General features: G+C 40.3%; 1 protein-coding gene across 2 annotated transcripts in view; it reads left to right on the top strand.

Annotated features, from left to right (window-relative positions):
* Nucleotides 1-19,051, top strand: part of LOC128697252 (nudC domain-containing protein 2) — a 49,469-nt gene extending 30,418 nt beyond the window's left edge. The window contains exons 3-4 of one of the 2 annotated variants that reach the window (XM_053788867.2): nt 4,251-4,454; nt 16,100-19,051. In XM_053788867.2, coding sequence (XP_053644842.1) covers nt 4,251-4,454; nt 16,100-16,279 — 384 coding nt within the window. In that variant the 3' untranslated portion in view covers nt 16,280-19,051. Of the gene's footprint in view, nt 1-4,250; nt 4,455-9,268; nt 9,798-16,099 lie in introns of those variants that run through there. The other variant, XM_053788868.2, reaches the window with a different exon arrangement.
* Nucleotides 19,052-19,584: the final 533 nt, after the last annotated feature.

Here is a 19,584-nt window from a genome sequence, read left to right as displayed (position 1 = left end):
AACAAGGGGGTGGCACAGCCATATACTACTCAGACCAACTAGAATGTATCACTAATACTTGCACAAGGGATGAACATGGGGAATATATAATAGCTAAATTCAAATCAAAGTACCTACAAAAACCTCTCACATTGATAAACATCTACAGAGTTCCACAGTCAAACATTAGCCAATTTAGTCAAAATCTAGGAAGTATGATAACTGATGCACGCATGAACAAAGATCACTTACTACTCTCAGGTGACTTCAATATAAATCTCCTGCAAGACCAAGACCCACACGTTACTGAATTCACAAACACAATGAGTAACTGTATGTTACTACCAACAGTAACAAAACCTACAAGAGTTACAGAGACTAGTGTTTCCCTACTTGACCACATCTGGACCAACACCATATCCCCTTTAAAATCAGGCATAATTACAGATAATACCACAGACCACTACCCTACTTTCCTCATAACAACTCTTGGTAAACTACCCCAAGACACTACTAAAGTCACCTTCAGACTTCACAATGAGGCAGCCATTAATAACTTCACAACAGCAATAGCAAACATTGATTGGCACACTGAGCTAGAAACCTATACAGATATTGACGAATGTATTAATAATTTTCTAAAAAAAACCCAATACCTCTATAACAAGCACTGCCCTAAAAAAACTAAACAGATGACAGCAAAGAGACTGAACAGTCCCTGGCTAACACCCAGCATTCTCAAATCCATAAATACAAAACACCAATATGAAAAACAGTACAGAATGGGTCACATAACCAGAGACCAAACAAAACGTTACTCGTCAATCCTAACCAGCCTGATAAGAAGGGCAAAAAAATTGTATTATGAGAACAGATTATCCAACTTACGAGGTGATATAAAAAAGACCTGGAAAACCCTATCAGAAATTCTGGGAACAAAAAAGATATCACGAAATAGCGAAATAAAATTAGCAAAAACAGATGAACCCCAACTCCCACCAACAGAAACAGCAAACAGACTCAATGATTTCTTCTCCACTATAGGACAAAACCTTGCCAATAAAATCCCAAGCTCAGATACCCCACCAAATGACTACCTCACCGGCAACTACCCGAACACACTGTTCCTAGCTCCGACTAACCCATACGAAGTCTCCCTTATTATCAACGCACTAAAAAACAAGGCAGGAGATTTAAATACCTTACCACCCCTTATATACAAAAAAGTGTCACAAGTGCTATCACCAATCATTGCAACACTCTTTAACAAATCCATTGAATCCTCCACCTTCCCTACAGTACTCAAAATAGCAAGGGTCACCCCGATCCACAAAGGAGGAGACCAAACAGAGTTGAATAACTATAGGCCAATATCCAACTTACACCCTCTCTCAAAAATCTTCGAAAAATTAATTCATAAACGAATCTACTCCTACCTTATCTCCCAAAACATACTCAACCCCTGCCAATTTGGATTCAGGCCTAATAAAAATACTAATGATGCTATTATACACATGCTAGAACATATATACACTGCAATAGAGAAAAAAGAAGTCCCACTGGGGATCTTCATTGACTTACGTAAAGCTTTTGATACAGTTGACCATGACTTGCTCCACGTAAAATTGTCACACTATGGTATAAGAGGGCACTCCCTCAACTACCTCAAGTCTTACCTCAGCAACAGAAGCCAATATGTGTACGCAAATGGGGCAAACTCTTCTGCACAACCAATTACAGTTGGTGTCCCACAGGGAAGTGTCCTTGGCCCTCTTCTCTTTCTCCTATACATAAATGACCTTCCAAATGCTTCGCAATTACTCAAACCCACACTATTTGCAGATGACACTACATACGTCTTCTCTCACCCGAGCCCAGTCACGCTAGCCAATACTGTAAATACCGAATTACAGAAAATATCTACCTGGATGAGGACTAACAAACTTACACTAAACATTGACAAAACCTACTTCATTCAGTTTGGTAACAGAGCTACAGATGTCCCTCTTAACATAATGATAAATGGATCACCTATCACAAAACTAACAGAGGGAAAATTCTTAGGAATCCACCTTGATAATAGACTCAAATTTCATACACATATACATCAAATTTCTAAGAAAATTTCCAAGACTGTAGGCATACTATCGAAGATACGGTACTATGTTCCACAGTCAGCCCTCCTGGCCCTATATCACTCTCTTATTTACCCCTATCTCACCTATGGAATTTGTGCATGGGGCTCAACAACAATTAACCATCTCAGACCACTAATTACCCAACAAAAGGCTGCAGTTAGAATGATAACAAATTCTCACTACAGGCAGCACACTCCACCAATATTCAATACACTAAACCTACTCACCATACAAAACATCCATACTTATTACTGCACCTATTACATACATAGAACACTTAACTCTGATATTAACCCTCCCCTCAAACATCTCCTTGCCAACCTCAACAGAACACATGACCATAACACAAGGCACAGATCACTCTTTGATGTTCCTCGTGTCCATCTCACACTATGCAAAAACTCAATGCACATAAAAGGCCCTAAAATCTGGAATTCATTACCTGTAAATATAAAAGAAACACAACCTGTTTATAAATTCAAGTCTCTTCTCAAAGATTACTTACTCACCCAAAACCAAATAAATACTGAATAACTGAACATTATAAATTGTATATCTTAAATGTTTCTCACAATTATATCACATAAATGTTAAACCTAAAACCCAATCTAACTTTATTATTTTTAAATACACTACCTAACAGAATCACTACCTAACTGAATGCAACTATATGACCTGTCTTTGTAATACTCACTTGTGCTTTATAGTTATCTGTTTACATTAATGTTTTATCACTGATTTCATCATTGCTTAGTAGCAGCGCTGTATAGTCCTTGTGGCTTAGCGCTTCTTTTTGATTATAATAATAATAATAATCATTGCTTAGTTAATCTTAAGTTAATTTTAAGCCAGCCCGTAATGCTATGCATAGTATAAGTGGCTTTGGCATACTGCTCTTATCTGTATTTTTTTTGTACCTCTGTATGTGTGCACAATAGTTGTACAGTAGGAAAGTAATTATTTCATAGTTGTACAGTAGAATATTAATTATAAATGAATCAAAATTTGTATAATACAAAGATATACGTATTTATATTCTAAAATGCTTTTGTGAAAAACAATGATTCAATTATATTCCTGTCAACACTGGATAAAAGGTTCAATGTGATTGTTTCAGTTATGATGTGGGAGTACATAGGTGAGTAAATGTGTACTGAGTATTTAGCATTTAGTCTAGGGTGATTAAGTGGCTTTTGAGAAGAGTCTTAAATTGATTTTCAGACTGGGTTACTTTAATATCTTCTGGTAATGAATTCCATATTTTAGGGCCCTTTATGTTCATAGAGTTTTTACACAGTGTGATATGGACACGAGGTAGATCAAAAAGAGATCTGTGTCTTGTGTTGTGGTCATGTGTCCTGCTTAGGTTGGTGAGAAGTTTGAGTGGGAGGTTTATATTTGTGTGCATTGTTCTGTGTATGTAGTAGGCACATGAATAAGTATGGATGTTCTTAATGGTAAGCAGATTCAGACTTTGGAAAATTGGTGGATTATGCTGGCGGGAGTGGGAATTTGTTATCATTTGTTATCATTCTTACTAATGATATTATACACAGTACAAAAGATTCTCAACGCGTTTTGTAAGTCGTGGACTTACTGTACTGTACTGTACATGGACTTACTGTACTGTACTGTACAGGAGGGCCCTGCTTATACAGCAGGTTAGGCTCCAGGCTATTGCTGTACATCATTTTGTCAATTATAACATTTGTACCATATTAAACATTAGTTAGGATTGTACCCTTCACCACTGAGACCTTAAAGTGTGTTTACAATGCTGTTTATTTTCTGGACAACTGTCACCATACATCAGACAGTAGTATTGAAATTTATTAACTCTTTTCCTGGGGGTCACCATTCCTTGTGGAAGACGGCCGGTGTGATAAAGAAGAAATGTAACTGGCTCTTGCGTTGAGGCTCCTCTTAGTACAGCAGCACTGTGTTGGTTTAACTTGCAGGGACATCTGTTGGTTTAACTTGCAGGGATATCTGTTGGTTTAGATTACAGGGATGTCTATTGGTTTAACTTACAGGGATGTCTCTTGGTTTAACTTACAGGGATGTCTCTTGGTTTAACTTGCAGGGATGTCTGTTGGTTTAACTTACAGGGACATCTATTGGTTTAACTTGCAGGGTCGCCTGTATGCTGTAGTGAGAGCAGACGAGACAGTCTGGACTCTGGAAGACAAGAGGATGTTACACATCGCCATGACCAAGGCTGACGCCTGCAGCAAGGAGACACTCTGGGAGGGACTCCTCACTGACAACTTCCTCGCCGACCCCTGGACCATCCTCGAGATGAGAAAGAAATTGGATTTAGAACGATTTCAGATTGAGGTTAGTTAATAATAATAATACGTACTAATACTATAATAATAAATGCCAGAAGCAAGCGACTGTTTCAGTTTAATATGTTTATTATGCACCCCATACCCATCCTGTGGGCGGTAGTGCGGCTGGTAACCCCTTCTCCTGTTTAAATTACTGAAATAGAGAAACTTTGGTTTTTCTTTTTAGGTCACCCTGCCTTGGTGGGATATGGTCGGTTTGTTGAAAAAAAAATTATTGCAGCATGATACAATGTTTATACAGAGATGGGCAGTATTTAGGCATGAATGCGGAAAGTTTTGCAGAGCATTTCTGGTCTCCGCATATTAACCCTTAAAGTGTCCAAACGTAGATCTATGTTCACGTGCGTAATAATCCGACCTTTATTTTCTCCATTTGAAAGCATGTAAAAAAAGTAGATCTATGTTCGGAGCGCTACGCACGTAAACGTAGATCTGTGTTTGGACAGTTTAAGGGTTAAAGCTAATATAATAAACCCTCAATATATACCGAGGGACTAATAGGGGATATTATCCGAGCATTCCAGCAGCTCACAACGAAGATTGTACCCCTTGAAGGTAAGTAAATTTATTCAGGTACAGGTATATATAAATACAGTTACATTAATTATCATACATAGCAACATATGTGTAGATTACTTACGATAACACAATAAAAGCTGGACAAGTGACTTATTTCCATTGTGGTCCTTGTAATAACTTCTTATTTAAACCTTAAAAGTTAAAACAGGCAACTTAACTATGTGAAAAGCAGTAACAAGGTAAGTAGTTACCTAGGCTAATAATAATAATTATTTTAATTCTCTGAGCCATACAATTAACCCTTAAATGGTCCAAACGTATATATACGTTTTTTCAACATCTGAAAGTATGTAAAAAATGTAGATCTTCTTTTTTGTTTTACATGTGAAAACGTGTAAAAAAAACTTTTATCTACATTTTTTTTTGTTATATTTGAAAATATGTAAAAAAAAGTAGATCTACTTTTGTAGCTACGAATTTGAACGTCGATCTGTTTGGACCGTTTAAGGGTTAATACAGTAAGTATACATGTCTCCCTCAACATTCGCGAGGGTTAGGGGATCAAGAGCCTCGCGAATGTTGAAAAACCGTGAATGTTTGGTGCCCCAATATATTGTAGGGAAATATAATACAATACTGCTTCCTTAACTTGTTGAACCATGAACAATCATAAAATACATGAAAACGTTGTAAATTGTACTAAATATATACATGTTATGCTTTAATAACATGTATGTTATTAAATACCACAGACTCCACCACTGCCTCCACCAATGTGAGTCCCTACTACCCTCCCTCCGACCCCCCACAACTGGCAGCCAGCCCTCCCACCACTCAGTGTGGTGAGTGTTTTGTTTGTTCATTATTTGCTATTAAACTACAGTATAAATAATGTAAACCCACTCATGACTGCATATTGGAATGGCTATTTGGACGGGTATTAGACGGTGACATCTTGTGTTTACTCTTGAACACTGCAAAGAATCAAACATTTCTGCTACTGCTAATAATAACAATAGTAATAATAATAATAATAATAATAATAATAATAATAATAATAATAAAAATAATAATACGATATAACTGAAGAAGGAAATTGTACAAAAATACGAGGGAGTGGTTGACACATCGTCAGTGTGGCTTTGTTTATGCTGGAGTGAACATTAGTCTCCCTGCTCTTCCAAACATTTCACAATAATTCAGCAGTTGAGGCAGTGGTATTTAATAACATTATTTTTTTTTTTTATTATCACACCGGCCGATTCCCACCAAGGCAGGGTGGCCCGAAAAAGAAAAACTTTCACCATCATTCACTCCATCACTGTCTTGCCAGAAGGGTGCTTTACACTACAGTTTTTAAACTGCAACATTAACACCCCTCCTTCAGAGTGCAGGCACTGTACTTCCCATCTCCAGGACTCAAGTCCGGCCTGCCGGTTTCCCTGAATCCCTTCATAAATGTTACTTTGCTCACACTCCAACAGCACGTCAAGTATTAAAAACCATTTGTCTCCATTCACTCCTATCAAACACGCTCACGCATGCCTGCTGGAAGTCCAAGCCCCTCGCACACAAAACCTCCTTTACCCCCTCCCTCCAACCCTTCCTAGGCCGACCCCTACCCCGCCTTCCTTCCACTACAGACTGATACACTCTTGAAGTCATTCTGTTTCGCTCCATTCTCTCTACATGTCCGAACCACCTCAACAACCCTTCCTCAGCCCTCTGGACAACAGTTTTGGTAATCCCGCACCTCCTCCTAACTTCCAAACTACGAATTCTCTGCATTATATTCACACCACACATTGCCCTCAGACATGACATCTCCACTGCCTCCAGCCTTCTCCTCGCTGCAACATTCATCACCCACGCTTCACACCCATATAAGAGCGTTGGTAAAACTATACTCTCATACATTCCCCTCTTTGCCTCCAAGGACAAAGTTCTTTGTTTCCACAGACTCCTAAGTGCACCACTCACTCTTTTTCCCTCATCAATTCTATGATTCACCTCATCTTTCATAGACCCATCCGCTGACACGTCCACTCCCAAATATCTGAATACGTTCACCTCCTCCATACTCTCTCCCTCCAATCTGATATTCAATCTTTCATCACCTAATCTTTTTGTTATCCTCATAACCTTACTCTTTCCTGTATTCACCTTTAATTTTCTTCTTTTGCACACCCTACCAAATTCATCCACCAATCTCTGCAACTTCTCTTCAGAATCTCCCAAGAGCACAGTGTCATCAGCAAAGAGCAGCTGTGACAACTCCCACTTTGTGTGTGATTCTTTATCTTTTAACTCCACGCCTCTTGCCAAAACCCTCGCATTTACTTCTCTTACAACCCCATCTATAAATATATTAAACAACCACGGTGACATCACACATCCTTGTCTAAGGCCTACTTTTACTGGGAAAAAATTTCCCTCTTTCCTACATACTCTAACTTGAGCCTCACTATCCTCGTAAAAACTCTTCACTGCTTTCAGTAACCTACCTCCTACACCATACACTTGCAACATCTGCCACATTGCCCCCCTATCCACCCTGTCATACGCCTTTTCCAAATCCATAAATGCCACAAAGACCTCTTTAGCCTTATCTAAATACTGTTCACTTATATGTTTCACTGTAAACACCTGGTCCACACACCCCCTACCTTTCCTAAAGCCTCCTTGTTCATCTGCAATCCTATTCTCCGTCTTACTCTTAATTCTTTCAATTATAACTCTACCATACACTTTACCAGGTACACTCAACAGACTTATCCCCCTATAATTTTTGCACTCTCTTTTATCCCCTTTGCCTTTATACAAAGGAACTATGCATGCTCTCTGCCAATCCCTAGGTACCTTACCCTCTTCCATACATTTATTAAATAATTGCACCAACCACTCCAAAACTATATCCCCACCTGCTTTTAACATTTCTATCTTTATCCCATCAATCCCGGCTGCCTTACCCCCTTTCATTTTACCTACTGCCTCACGAACTTCCCCCACACTCACAACTGGCTCTTCCTCACTCCTACAAGATGTTATTCCTCCTTGCCCTATACACGAAATCACAGCTTCCCTATCTTCATCAACATTTAACAATTCCTCAAAATATTCCTTCCATCTTCCCAATACCTCTAACTCTCCATATATGTTATAAATAATAATAGTACATATTATTAATAACATGTATTATTATTTTTAATAACATGTATGTTATTAAATACCACTGCCTCAATCGCTGCCTCAACAGCTGCCTCAATCGCTGCCTCACCCACTGCCTCAATCGCTGCCTCAACAGCTGCCTCACCCACTGCCTCAATCGCTGCCTCAACAGCTGCCTCAACCACTGCCTCAATCGCTGCCTCAACAGCTGCCTCAACAGCAGCCTCACCCACTGCCTCAACAGCTGCCTCAACCACTGCCTCAATCGCTGCCTCAACCACTGCCTCAATCGCTGCCTCAACCACTGCCACTACCACTCCAGTCACACTCAATCTACAAGCACCAAACACAATGAATTATTGTGAAATGTTTGGAAGAGCAGGGAGACTAATGTTCCCTCCAGCATAAACCAAGCCACACTGATGATGTGTCAACCACTCCCTCGTATTTTTGTACAACTTCCTTCTTCAATTATATCGTATTTATTATTATTATTATTATTATTATTATTTTTATTATTATTATTATTATTATTATTATTATTATTATTATTATTTTTATTATTATTATTATTATTATTATTATTACTATTATTATTACTATTGTTATTATTAGCAGTAGCAGAAATGTTTGATTCTTTGCAGTGTTCAAGAGTAAACACAAGATGTCACCGTCTAATACCTGTCCAAATAGCCATTCCAATATGCAGTCATGAATGGGTTTACATTATTTATACTGTAGTTTAATAGCAAATAATGAACAAACAAAACACTCACCACACTGAGTGGTGGGAGGGCTGGCTGCCAGTTGTGGGGGTCGGAGGGAGGGTAGTAGGGACTCGCAGGTGGCGAGAAACTTGAATATGATTTGGCGGCTGGGAATTTGGTGGCTGGGAATTTGGCAGTTGGGAATTTGCGAATGTGTGAAGCCCGCGAAAGCTGAAAACGTGAATGTTGAGGGAGACCTATACAAGAATTAGTATAAGTACTCCTCACTTAACAACCTACCTGTTTAACAACCGCTCGGACTTACGACCAGCTCTCTGACCAGTGTACTGTACGTGTGTTTTACTTTTTTTAATTTTTTTAATGCATATTTCTATTTTTAATAAAGAGTGGAACCGCGGTATACGACCAGCTCCCTACTCGAACGAAGCTCAGCACTCGACCAAACAAATACCACCTGCCAGAACTTTGCTGTAAACTATTTCGTGTTTCTTCGCATTTTTTGGTGTTTTTTGTATTGTATAAATAAGTCACCATCGGCTCTACAGAGATTAGTGATAACAGCCAACCAAACAGAAAATTGGTTGGGAAGAACTTGTTCCATTAAACGGAGCGGCACTCAAACAGCCTTCTGGAATGAATTAAGGTCGCATACCAAGGTTCCACTGTACTAAAAATGTCATAAATGGTACAAAGGTGATTTTAAATAAGTATCTTAAGATGGTTGACACAAACCCACTACCAGTACAGTACACTCCTCATTTAACGACCAATTTGCTTACCGACCTGCTCTTAGGAACGAAACTTGGTCGTTAAGTGAGGAGTACCCGTACATTAACCCTTAAACGGTCCAAACAGATCGACGTTCAAATTCGTAGCTACAAAAGTAGATCTACTTTTTTTTACATATTTTCAAATATAACAAAAAAAAATGTAGATAAAAGTTTTTTTTACACGTTTTCACATGTAAAACAAAAAAGAAGATCTACATTTTTTTTACATACTTTCAGATGTTGAAAAAACGTATATATATGTTTGGACCGTTTAAGGGTTAATAGGCACAAAGGAAAGCCACTAATTATGCAACGTTTTGCAAGTAAAAGACATCTGTGCATTGATTAAGACATTTAAGGAAACTACAGTGGACCCCCGCATAACGATTACCTCCGAATGCGACCAATTATGTAAGTGTATTTATGTAAGTGCGTTTGTACGTGTATGTTTGGGGGTCTGAAATGGACTAATCTACTTCTCAATATTCCTTATGGGAACAAATTCGGTCAGTACTGGCACCTGAACATACTTCTGGAGTGAAAAAATATCGTTAACCGGGGGTCCACTGTACTGCCATGGGTGGCTTCATCAGTCCTACGAAGACTGAAGTAGACACTCATGGCAACACATTTCCGTAATAAATGTGTTGATCTGTGCACGCGTGTCCTTCACCCACAGTCAGTCAAGATCATCATAACGTTATATTATTATTATAATCATGGAGGAGCGCTAAACCCGTAGGATTATACAGCGCATGTGGGGGGGGGATGGAAGGTATTCAGGCTCAGTTCAGGGAACTGGAGCACAGATCCAGTTCTCTAGATCAAGAGCCCCTCACCAGCATCAAGGAACCTACCTTGAGGGACCTAGATCAAGAGCCCCTCACCAGCATCAAGGAACCTACCTTGAGGGACCTAGATCAAGAGCCCCTCACCAACATCAAGGAACCTACCTTGAGGGGCCTAGATCAAGAGCCCCTCACCAGCATCAAGGAACCTACCTCGAAGGGTCATCATAACATTGCCAGAAGAGCATGTGAGTAGTGATAATGATAATTTTAGATGGAAACATGGCTACTCCAGGTTATGAGGCTAGACCACATTGATGCTGATAGAGTTCTTCATCCAAGGAATTTGAGCTCCCCTCCTTCTTGGGACCAAACACAGCGATCGTCTCCCACCGAGTCAGGGTGTCACAAGAAAGAAACAGCGAAAGTTTTTCTTCATTTTACATTTAATGACGTATACGAGAGAAGACGGGGTTACTAGCCTCTTGCTCTTGGTGTTTTAGTCGCCTCTCAAGACACACACGGCTTACAGAGGAAGGATTCTAACCCACGTCTCCATGGAGATAAATATTTTATGTACATGTACATTTATAATAGTTTTTGTACCTTAATTTTACTCTTTCTCTTTCCGACAATTGATTTTTTTTATTTTCTACTTTTGAAATTATAAAGCTGGCTGGACTTTATTTTTTATCATAATGTCCCATGCTATACTTTAAATCTACTTTCATGTGTACGCATTGTATTCATCAGAATTACTTTCATTTTATATACATCGTTAATGTCTTTTCATAGATTTTCATTTTTAAAACACCAGTCGCCTCCCACTGATTTTTTACATACTTTCAGATGTTGAAAAAACGTATATATACGTTTGGACCGTTTAAGGGTTAATAGGCACAAAGGAAAGCCACTAATTATGCAACGTTTTGCAAGTAAAAGACATCTGTGCATTGATTAAGACATTTAAGGAAACTACAGTGGACCCCAGCATAACGATTACCTCCGAATGCGACCAATTATGTAAGTGTATTTATGTAAGTGCATTTGTACGTGTATGTTTGGGGGTCTGAAATGGACTAATCTACTTCACAATATTCCTTATGGGAATAAATTCGGTCAGTACTGGCACCTGAACATACTTCTGGAGTGAAAAAATATCGTTAACCGGGGGTCCACTGTACTGCCATGGGTGGCTTCATCAGTCCTACGAAGACTGAAGTAGACACTCATGGCAACACATTTCCGTAATAAATGTGTTGATCTGTGCACGCGTGTCCTTCACCCACAGTCAGTCAAGATCATCGTAACGTTATATTATTATTATAATCATGGAGGAGTGCTAAACCCGGAGGATTATACAGCACATGTGGGGGGGGGGATGGAAGGTATTCAGGCTCAATTCAGGGAACTGGAGCACAGATCCAGTTCTCTAGATCAAGAGCCCCTCACCAGCGTCAAGGAACCTACCTTGAGGGACCTAGATCAAGAGCCCCTCACCAGCATCAAGGAACCTACCTTGAGGGGCCTAGATCAAGAGCCCCTCACCAACATCAAGGAACCTACCTTGAGGGGCCTAGATCAAGAGCCCCTCACCAGCATCAAGGAACCTACCTCGAAGGGTCATCATAACATTGCCAGAAGAGCATGTGAGTAGTGATAATGATAATTTTAGATGGAAACATGGCTACTCCAGGTTATGAGGCTAGACCACATTGATGCTGATAGAGTTCTTCATCCAAGGAATTTGAGCTCCCCTCCTTCTTGGGACCAAACACAGCGATCGTCTCCCACCGAGTCAGGGTGTCACAAGAAAGAAACAGCTAAAGTTTTTCTTCATTTTACATTTAATAACGTAAACGAGAGAAGACGGGGTTACTAGCCTCTTGCTCTTGGTGTTTTAGTCGCCTCTCAAGACACACATGGCTTACAGAGGAAGGATTCTAACCCACGTCTCCATGGAGATAAATATTTTATGTACATGTACATTTATAATAGTTTTTGTACCTTAATTTTACTCTTTCTCTTTCCGACAATTGATTTTTTTTATTTTCTACTTTTGAAATTATAAAGCTGGCTGGACTTTATTTTTTATCATAATGTCCCGTGCTATACTTTAAATCTACTTTCATGTGTACGCATTGTATTCATCAGAATTACTTTCATTTTATATACATCGTTAATGTCTTTTCATAGATTTTCATTTTTAAAACACCAGTCGCCTCCCACTGAGGTACGGTGACCCCAGAAAAGAAGACACTCTCACTGTCATTCATTCTGTCTTGGACCAATACTATATCCCCGCTCAAAGCAGGGATAATTACAGATAACAGCACAGACCACTACTCCACCTTCCACCAGCTTATGTAAATTGCCACAAGACACCAGTAAGATCTCATTTCGTTTCCATGATGAGTTGTCAGTTAATAAATTTATTTCAGCATTAAGTGACATTGACTGGCAGAAAGAGATACGTAGCTGACAGTCATGATATTGATGAATTTATCAAAAATTTTCACCACAAAACCCAAAACCTTTATAATAGACTTTTTTTTTAACACACTGGCTGTATCCCACCAAGGCAGGGTGACCTAAAAAGAAAGTGAAAGTTTTCTCTTTAAATTTAGTAATTTATACAGGAGAAGGTGTTACTAAATAGATCACAACAGCGAGAATAAACAGCCCATGGTTTACAGATAACTTCCTCAAATCCATTGATAAAAAAAAAAATAGAAAAAGACAGTTCAGATTGGGCTTAATTTCAGAGGATCAGACCAAATGATAAACAGCAGTACAGTAGAACCCCAGTAGCCATGGTTCCATGCTTTTAGTTATCCACAGTTTACTGTGGCCCCAAAATAATCCTTAATTTGGCTTAATAAAGACACCAAAGTACAGAAGTAGTGATGATGGAAGTTCTTCGAAGACTAAGAGAAGCTATGAAGTGTTTCCCATCAGTGAAAAAGTACCAATTCTTGACTTGTTGTGCATAATTTTTCAACTAAACTCTGTCTTAGGTGTATTAATGTTGGTAGAATTACCGACGATATGTAAAGTAAAAAGACAGAAGTGCGACCAACGTTTCACTCTCCAGGAGTTTTTTCAAGCCATAACGGCTGGAAAAAGCTCCTGGAGAGTGAAACGTTGCCACAATAAAATGTCACATTAGTTGCACTCGTGTCCCTTTACTTTATCATAGGTATGTGTAAAGGAAAAATGACATAGGGTTTGCTACCATGTGCAGTTTTGGATATCCATGGCAGGTCTTGCAACATATCCCCCATGGATATGGGAGGAACTACCATACTTGCCAATCTAGTCAGGAAGTCTAAACAACTTTATTGTGCAAGTAGGGGTGAGGAGAGCACAGTCTGGAAGGTCATCATAACTGTACTGCCAGTGTTCTTCTGGCAAGACAGTGATTGAATGAATGACAGTGAAAGTGTTTTCTTTTGTCAGGTCTCGTTTCCTGTGGGAGAGAGAGCCTCAGTATTAAAAAAAAATAAATACAGGTCAGCCATCACTAATCCGGCAATCAGTTATCCTGTTCCATCAGTAATCCGGCACTAATTTCAACTAGCATAATTTAAAATTTCAACATTATACTGACTCAGAAATTGCGCAGATGGTTGTAAATCCACAGCAGCAGCAAGCCAGTGGAGGAGAAACCAGTGATGATAATGAGGAAGATATAGCAGTCTCTCTCTTGATAGGTTAATTAAGTGTATTCTAACCTAACCATTCTGTAATCCAGCAAACTCGCTAATCCTGCACACTACAGGTCTCAGTGATGCCGGATTAGTGATGGCCGACCTGTACTAGATTAAGAATGTGACCAGTGCTGGATCAACCAGGCTGTGATGAATATGATATGCCAACATACAAACAAGTCACATTCCTGGTGTTTCATCTTGCAAACAAATTGTCATAGAAAACAGTGGTCATAAAAATACAGAGACTCTTCTACATACGAACATTCATGTTGTGAACTTCGTTTATTTATTTTCATTACCGGTATTTACTTAAAATAATTATTTATTTACTTATTCAGTGAGAATAGTTATTTATTAACTTGTCATATCGTATTCATACGTATTCGACTTAGGATATTTTCAACTTACAATGAGTTCATCAGAATGTAACCGCATTGTAAGTTGAGGAGCACCTGTACGCAGATAACCCTCACATAGGATAATGAAACATATGACAAGGTTTCAGTCCCACTTAGACCATTAACCAATCACCCAGGACTAGTTATTGGTTTCAAGTGGGACTGAAACATCGCGTAAGTTTTATTATAGTATGTGCCAGTTATTTGTGTATTGTTCCAGTCACGGTATTGTGACTTTTTTCTTTAGTCAAAAATGTTTGTTACATGTGAATTTGCACCACACTTCAGCAATGTAGAACCTGAATTAGTGCCTAAGTGCCCTGTTTGTATTTGTGTGTGTAACTCGGGGCATTTGTAAATTGGAGATTCACAAATTAGTGTTTTACAAATAAATGCAAATGCAGTGTAATGTTTCACCTGCACAGTTGTGTTTATCATGTCACAAACAGATCTACCTGGGTAAGGAGTAAGTGAATACAGTGGACCCCCGCATAACGATTACCTCCGAATGCGACCAATTATGTAAGTGTATTTATGTAAGTGCGTTTGTATGTGTATGTTTGGGGGTCTGAAATGGACTAATCTACTTCACAATATTCCTTATGGGAATAAATTCGGTCAGTACTGGCACCTGAACATACTTATGGAGTGAAAAAATATCGTTAACCGGGGGTCCACTGTATATATAATGTGGAGAGTCAGGTGGAGAATGTTGGGTAGGTTGTGTATGAGAGGGACCTACAGGTCCCATGTAGGTCCCTCTCATATGCAACCTACCCAAAATTCTCTACCTGACTCTCCACATTGTATATGCTCATGTACTCCTTACCCAGGTAGCTCCATTTGTGACTTGATAAACCATACCATGGGGGGGGGGGTTAGAACCCGTGATCAGAGTCATGTTGATGGCTTTGAGGGAACTTGAGCTAGAGTTCGTCATGGTCATGCTAGCTGGAGATTCGTCCATAAAAACTTGCACTTGTGGTCACAGTGGTGCCTGTGCTAACCTTCCTATGGTGTATAAATATACCTAGTTGGATGACTCTTATTGTAGCCAGCTGGCCCAGTGGCTAACACGTCAGTCTGGAGTTTTATGTCTCTCATATCGCAGGTTCTAACCCGCCTGTTTGCAATCGTGTCATTATGATTTCGTGAGTCAAGTGACTTGATAAGGCCCACTGTTTGGGCCAAATATAGTCAGTAAAGAATTGCATTATACTGCACTGTATTTGTGTTTATTTTTCCATCATGTTTGCATTTTGTACTATTTATCTCCATCATCACAAATAACCCACATGCAGTAGACTGAAAATTATGACATCGTCGTAAGTTTAATTCTCTTACATGCGGGTTATTTGTGTAGTGTTCCAGCCATGGTGTTGTGCCTTTTTTTTTTAAAGGCTATTTCATCAGATGACAGTAACCCATATATGGCTTTTCCTTCTTTATTTCTTTGCATTGTCTTTGTTTCCTGTCTTTTACAATTTTGTGATCGACTTCTGTGTTTATTAGAATGTTCAGTGTCCTTTTACGATTCTGTTCTTTAGAATCCCGGCTTTGACTTCAGTGGTGCCACACTCAAGAAATGCTACGACACGGTGCCTAATTCTGTCCTGCAGAGATGGGAGGAGCAGAATGCTCTCAGAGCTCAGGCGTCAACACAAGGTGATCAAGCAGCAGAGTGCAGCCATCCGGAGCACCTGTCTGGGGGCAGTGATGGCAGCTGAAGTTATGCGTGGAAAGTGTCGGTGTGCCATAGAGATGAATTAACAGTAACGACTCCTTGAATCAAGGTCCCCATCACCAGGACCAGCTTATCTCCACTTCCTTGGATCTAGAGATTATCTCCAGTCACCCTGGATCGAGATGCTCCCTCTCCCTGTAATTCCAATTCCTCAAACACCAGCGACTACAGTCAGGCTCTCTCGATATTTTTGCAAATGTGATTGAAAAAATACATCTAAAATTGAATAACATGTGAATAGGCCTTTATGGTACATCCTGTTCAATTATGAATGCACTTTTTGAATTGAATTTGCAAAAAGTCACTTTAATATACAATAGCTCTATAAGAAATCAAACTCTGTTATTTTTAACCCTTAAACTGTCCAAACGTAGATCTACATTCATGTGCGTAGCGCTCCGAACGGAAATCTATGTTTTTTACGTGCTTTCAAATGGAGACAATAAAGGTTGGAGTGCTACGCACGTGAACGTAGATCTATGTTTGCACAGTTTAAGGGTTAATAGTTTAGGTTTGTAATTGTGAGTGACGAATACTGCAAACTTTAAAATGCTGATTACATTTTACTGACGCCAGGAGCAAGAGGCTAGTAACCCATTCTGTATAGATTACGAAATTTGGACGTAAAAATGAAGAGAAACCTTGGTAACACTGCTTCTGTGGTCACAGTGGTCACACTGCCTCGGTGGTCCTCATGGCTCAGTGGTCACCCTGTCTCGGTGGTCACACTGCCTCTGTGGTTCTCCTGGCTCAGTGGTCACACTGCCTTGGTCACACTGCCTCGGTGGTCGCGCTGCCTCGGTGGTCACCCTGCCTCGGTGGTCACACTGCCTCAGTGGTTCTCCTTTCTCAGTGGTCACACTGCCTCGGTGGTCACACTGCCTCTGTGGTCACCCTGCCTTGGTGGTCACACTGCCTCGGTGGTCCTGGCTCAGTGGTCACACTGTCTTGATCACACTGCCTCTGTAGTCACACTGTCTCATTGGTCACCCTGCCTCGGTGGTCACACTGCCTTGGTGGTCACACTGCCCCTGTGGTCATCCTGCCTTGGTGGTCACACTGCCTCGGTGGTCACACTGCCTTGGTGGTCACACTGCCTCTGTGGTCACACTGCCTCTGTGGTCACACTGCCTCTGTGGTCACCCTGCCTCAGTGGTCACACTGCCTCAGTGGTCACACTGCCTTGGTGGTCCTGGCTCAGTGGTCACACTGCCTCGGTGGTCATCCTGCCTTGATGGTCACCTGCCTCGGTGGTCACCTGCCTCGGTGGTCACACTGCCTCAGTGGTCCTGGTTCACTGATCACACTGCCTTGGTGGTCACACCGCCTCGGTGGGAGATGGCCAATGTGTTAAAAACAAATGCTGATGATCTCCCAGCTTTGTCCCGAGTCTTTAGTCTTGTTCCAAACTATGTAATCACTTATGTTATTCTATATACTACAGGAGTTCGCCACATTTACGGATGAGTTGTGTTCTTGGTGTTTCAATTTATAGAAGAATTGTTATACAGTGGACCCCCGGTTTACGATCAGCTCCCGATGCGACCAATTATGTAAGTGTATTTATGTAAGTGCGTTTGTACGTGTATGTTTGGGGGTCTGAAATGGACTAATCTAATTCACAATATTCCTTATGGGAACAAATTAGGTCAGTACTGGCACCTGAACATACTTCTGGAATGAAATAATATAAACCGGGGGTCCACTGTACAGTAGGGCCCTGTTTTTACGGCTGTTAGGTGCCTGATCCTGGACAATAAATAAAAATCAACACTGAGTGGAAAAGAGCGCTTTTCATTATCGAATGTATCTAAAACGCCTGATAACATATTTACACTATCGCGTACTAAATACTCAGTATACTGTTAGGAATAAAAAATAATGAATAAGTAAAATACATTATGTATACGTTCTGTACGTATATATAAAACACGTTATGTATACACGGGTCATTATGTATAGAGTAAGATCTATAAAACTTCCCCATATAGTCTGATTTTTCGTAAACATGATTGCAAAAGTACATTAAAAAAGGACTGATAGTGAAAATGCCTTCATAGTCGTGCATTTCAAATTTGGGTGCAACGTGTCAATAGCATTTATAAAAAACCACCTTATGACGAAGAATTTTTTACCAGAACTAGGTAATTTGTTCTGTAATCAGTGTTTCGTATATTTTAATTAGTCATTAACCCTTCCAGGTTAATAACCTTCCAGGAAGGTTCCTTGATTCTGGTGGTGAACATGTGTGGCACATGTGTGACATGCGAACATGTGTGACTTGTGACACGCGAACATGTGTGACACGTGAACATGTGTACACATATAAACGTGTGACACATGAACATATGGCACATGTGAGCATGTGTGACACATGCGAACATATGACACGTGAACATGTGTGACACGTACAAACACACGTGACACGCGTGAATGTATGCAACACATGCAAGCATGTACTAACACATGCAACACGTGCGAACATATATGACACAACCATGATTATTAGTGTCATGTATTCTAGAGGTTAATGGCAAGAAGCTTGCAAACAACTTGTGTGTATACCTGGAGTATACCTGGAGAATACCTGGAGAGGGTTTCGGGGGTCAACGCCCCCTTCAGCCTGGTGTGTGTAAGTTGAAACACAGGGAATGTGATTTGTTGGTAACTTGGGTCACAGCTGTATTTATTATAGTAAATCTCAATTGTATGTAATTTTGAGTTTAATAAATCTATTCCGTAAATGCTGAATCCATGCATGGAGTTTTTTTTTCATCTCCTTACTTTTAGTTGTTAAATTTTACACAAGGGCTCCACTTATACAGCAGGTTAGGTTCTAGGCTACTGCTGTACACGAGGGCCCTATTTATACAGCAGGTTAGGTTCCAGGCTACTGCTGTACAGGAGGGCCCCACTTATACAACAGGTGAAGTGCCAGGCTACTGCTGTACACGAGGGCCCTATTTATACAGCAGGTTAGGTTCCAGGCTACTGCTGTACAGGAGGGCCCCACTTATACAGCAGGTGAAGTGCCAGGCTACTGCTGTACAGGAGGGCCCCACTTATACAGCAGGTGAAGTGCCAGGCTACTGCTGTACAGGAGGGCCCCACTTATACAGCAGGTGAAGTGCCAGGCTACTGCTGTACAGGAGGGCCCCACTTATACAGCAGGTGAAGTGCCAGGCTAATGCTGTACAGGAGGGCCCCACTTATACAGCAGGTGAAGTGCCAGGCTACTGCTGTACAGGAGGGCCCCACTTATACAGCAGGTGAAGTGCCAGGCTACTG

This window comes from Cherax quadricarinatus, unplaced genomic scaffold (assembly GCF_038502225.1).
Source record: "Cherax quadricarinatus isolate ZL_2023a unplaced genomic scaffold, ASM3850222v1 Contig1634, whole genome shotgun sequence".
NCBI lineage: Eukaryota > Metazoa > Arthropoda > Malacostraca > Decapoda > Parastacidae > Cherax > Cherax quadricarinatus.
The sequence above is the reverse complement of the archived record's forward strand: the minus strand, read 5'-3'. Positions and strand labels throughout refer to the sequence as shown.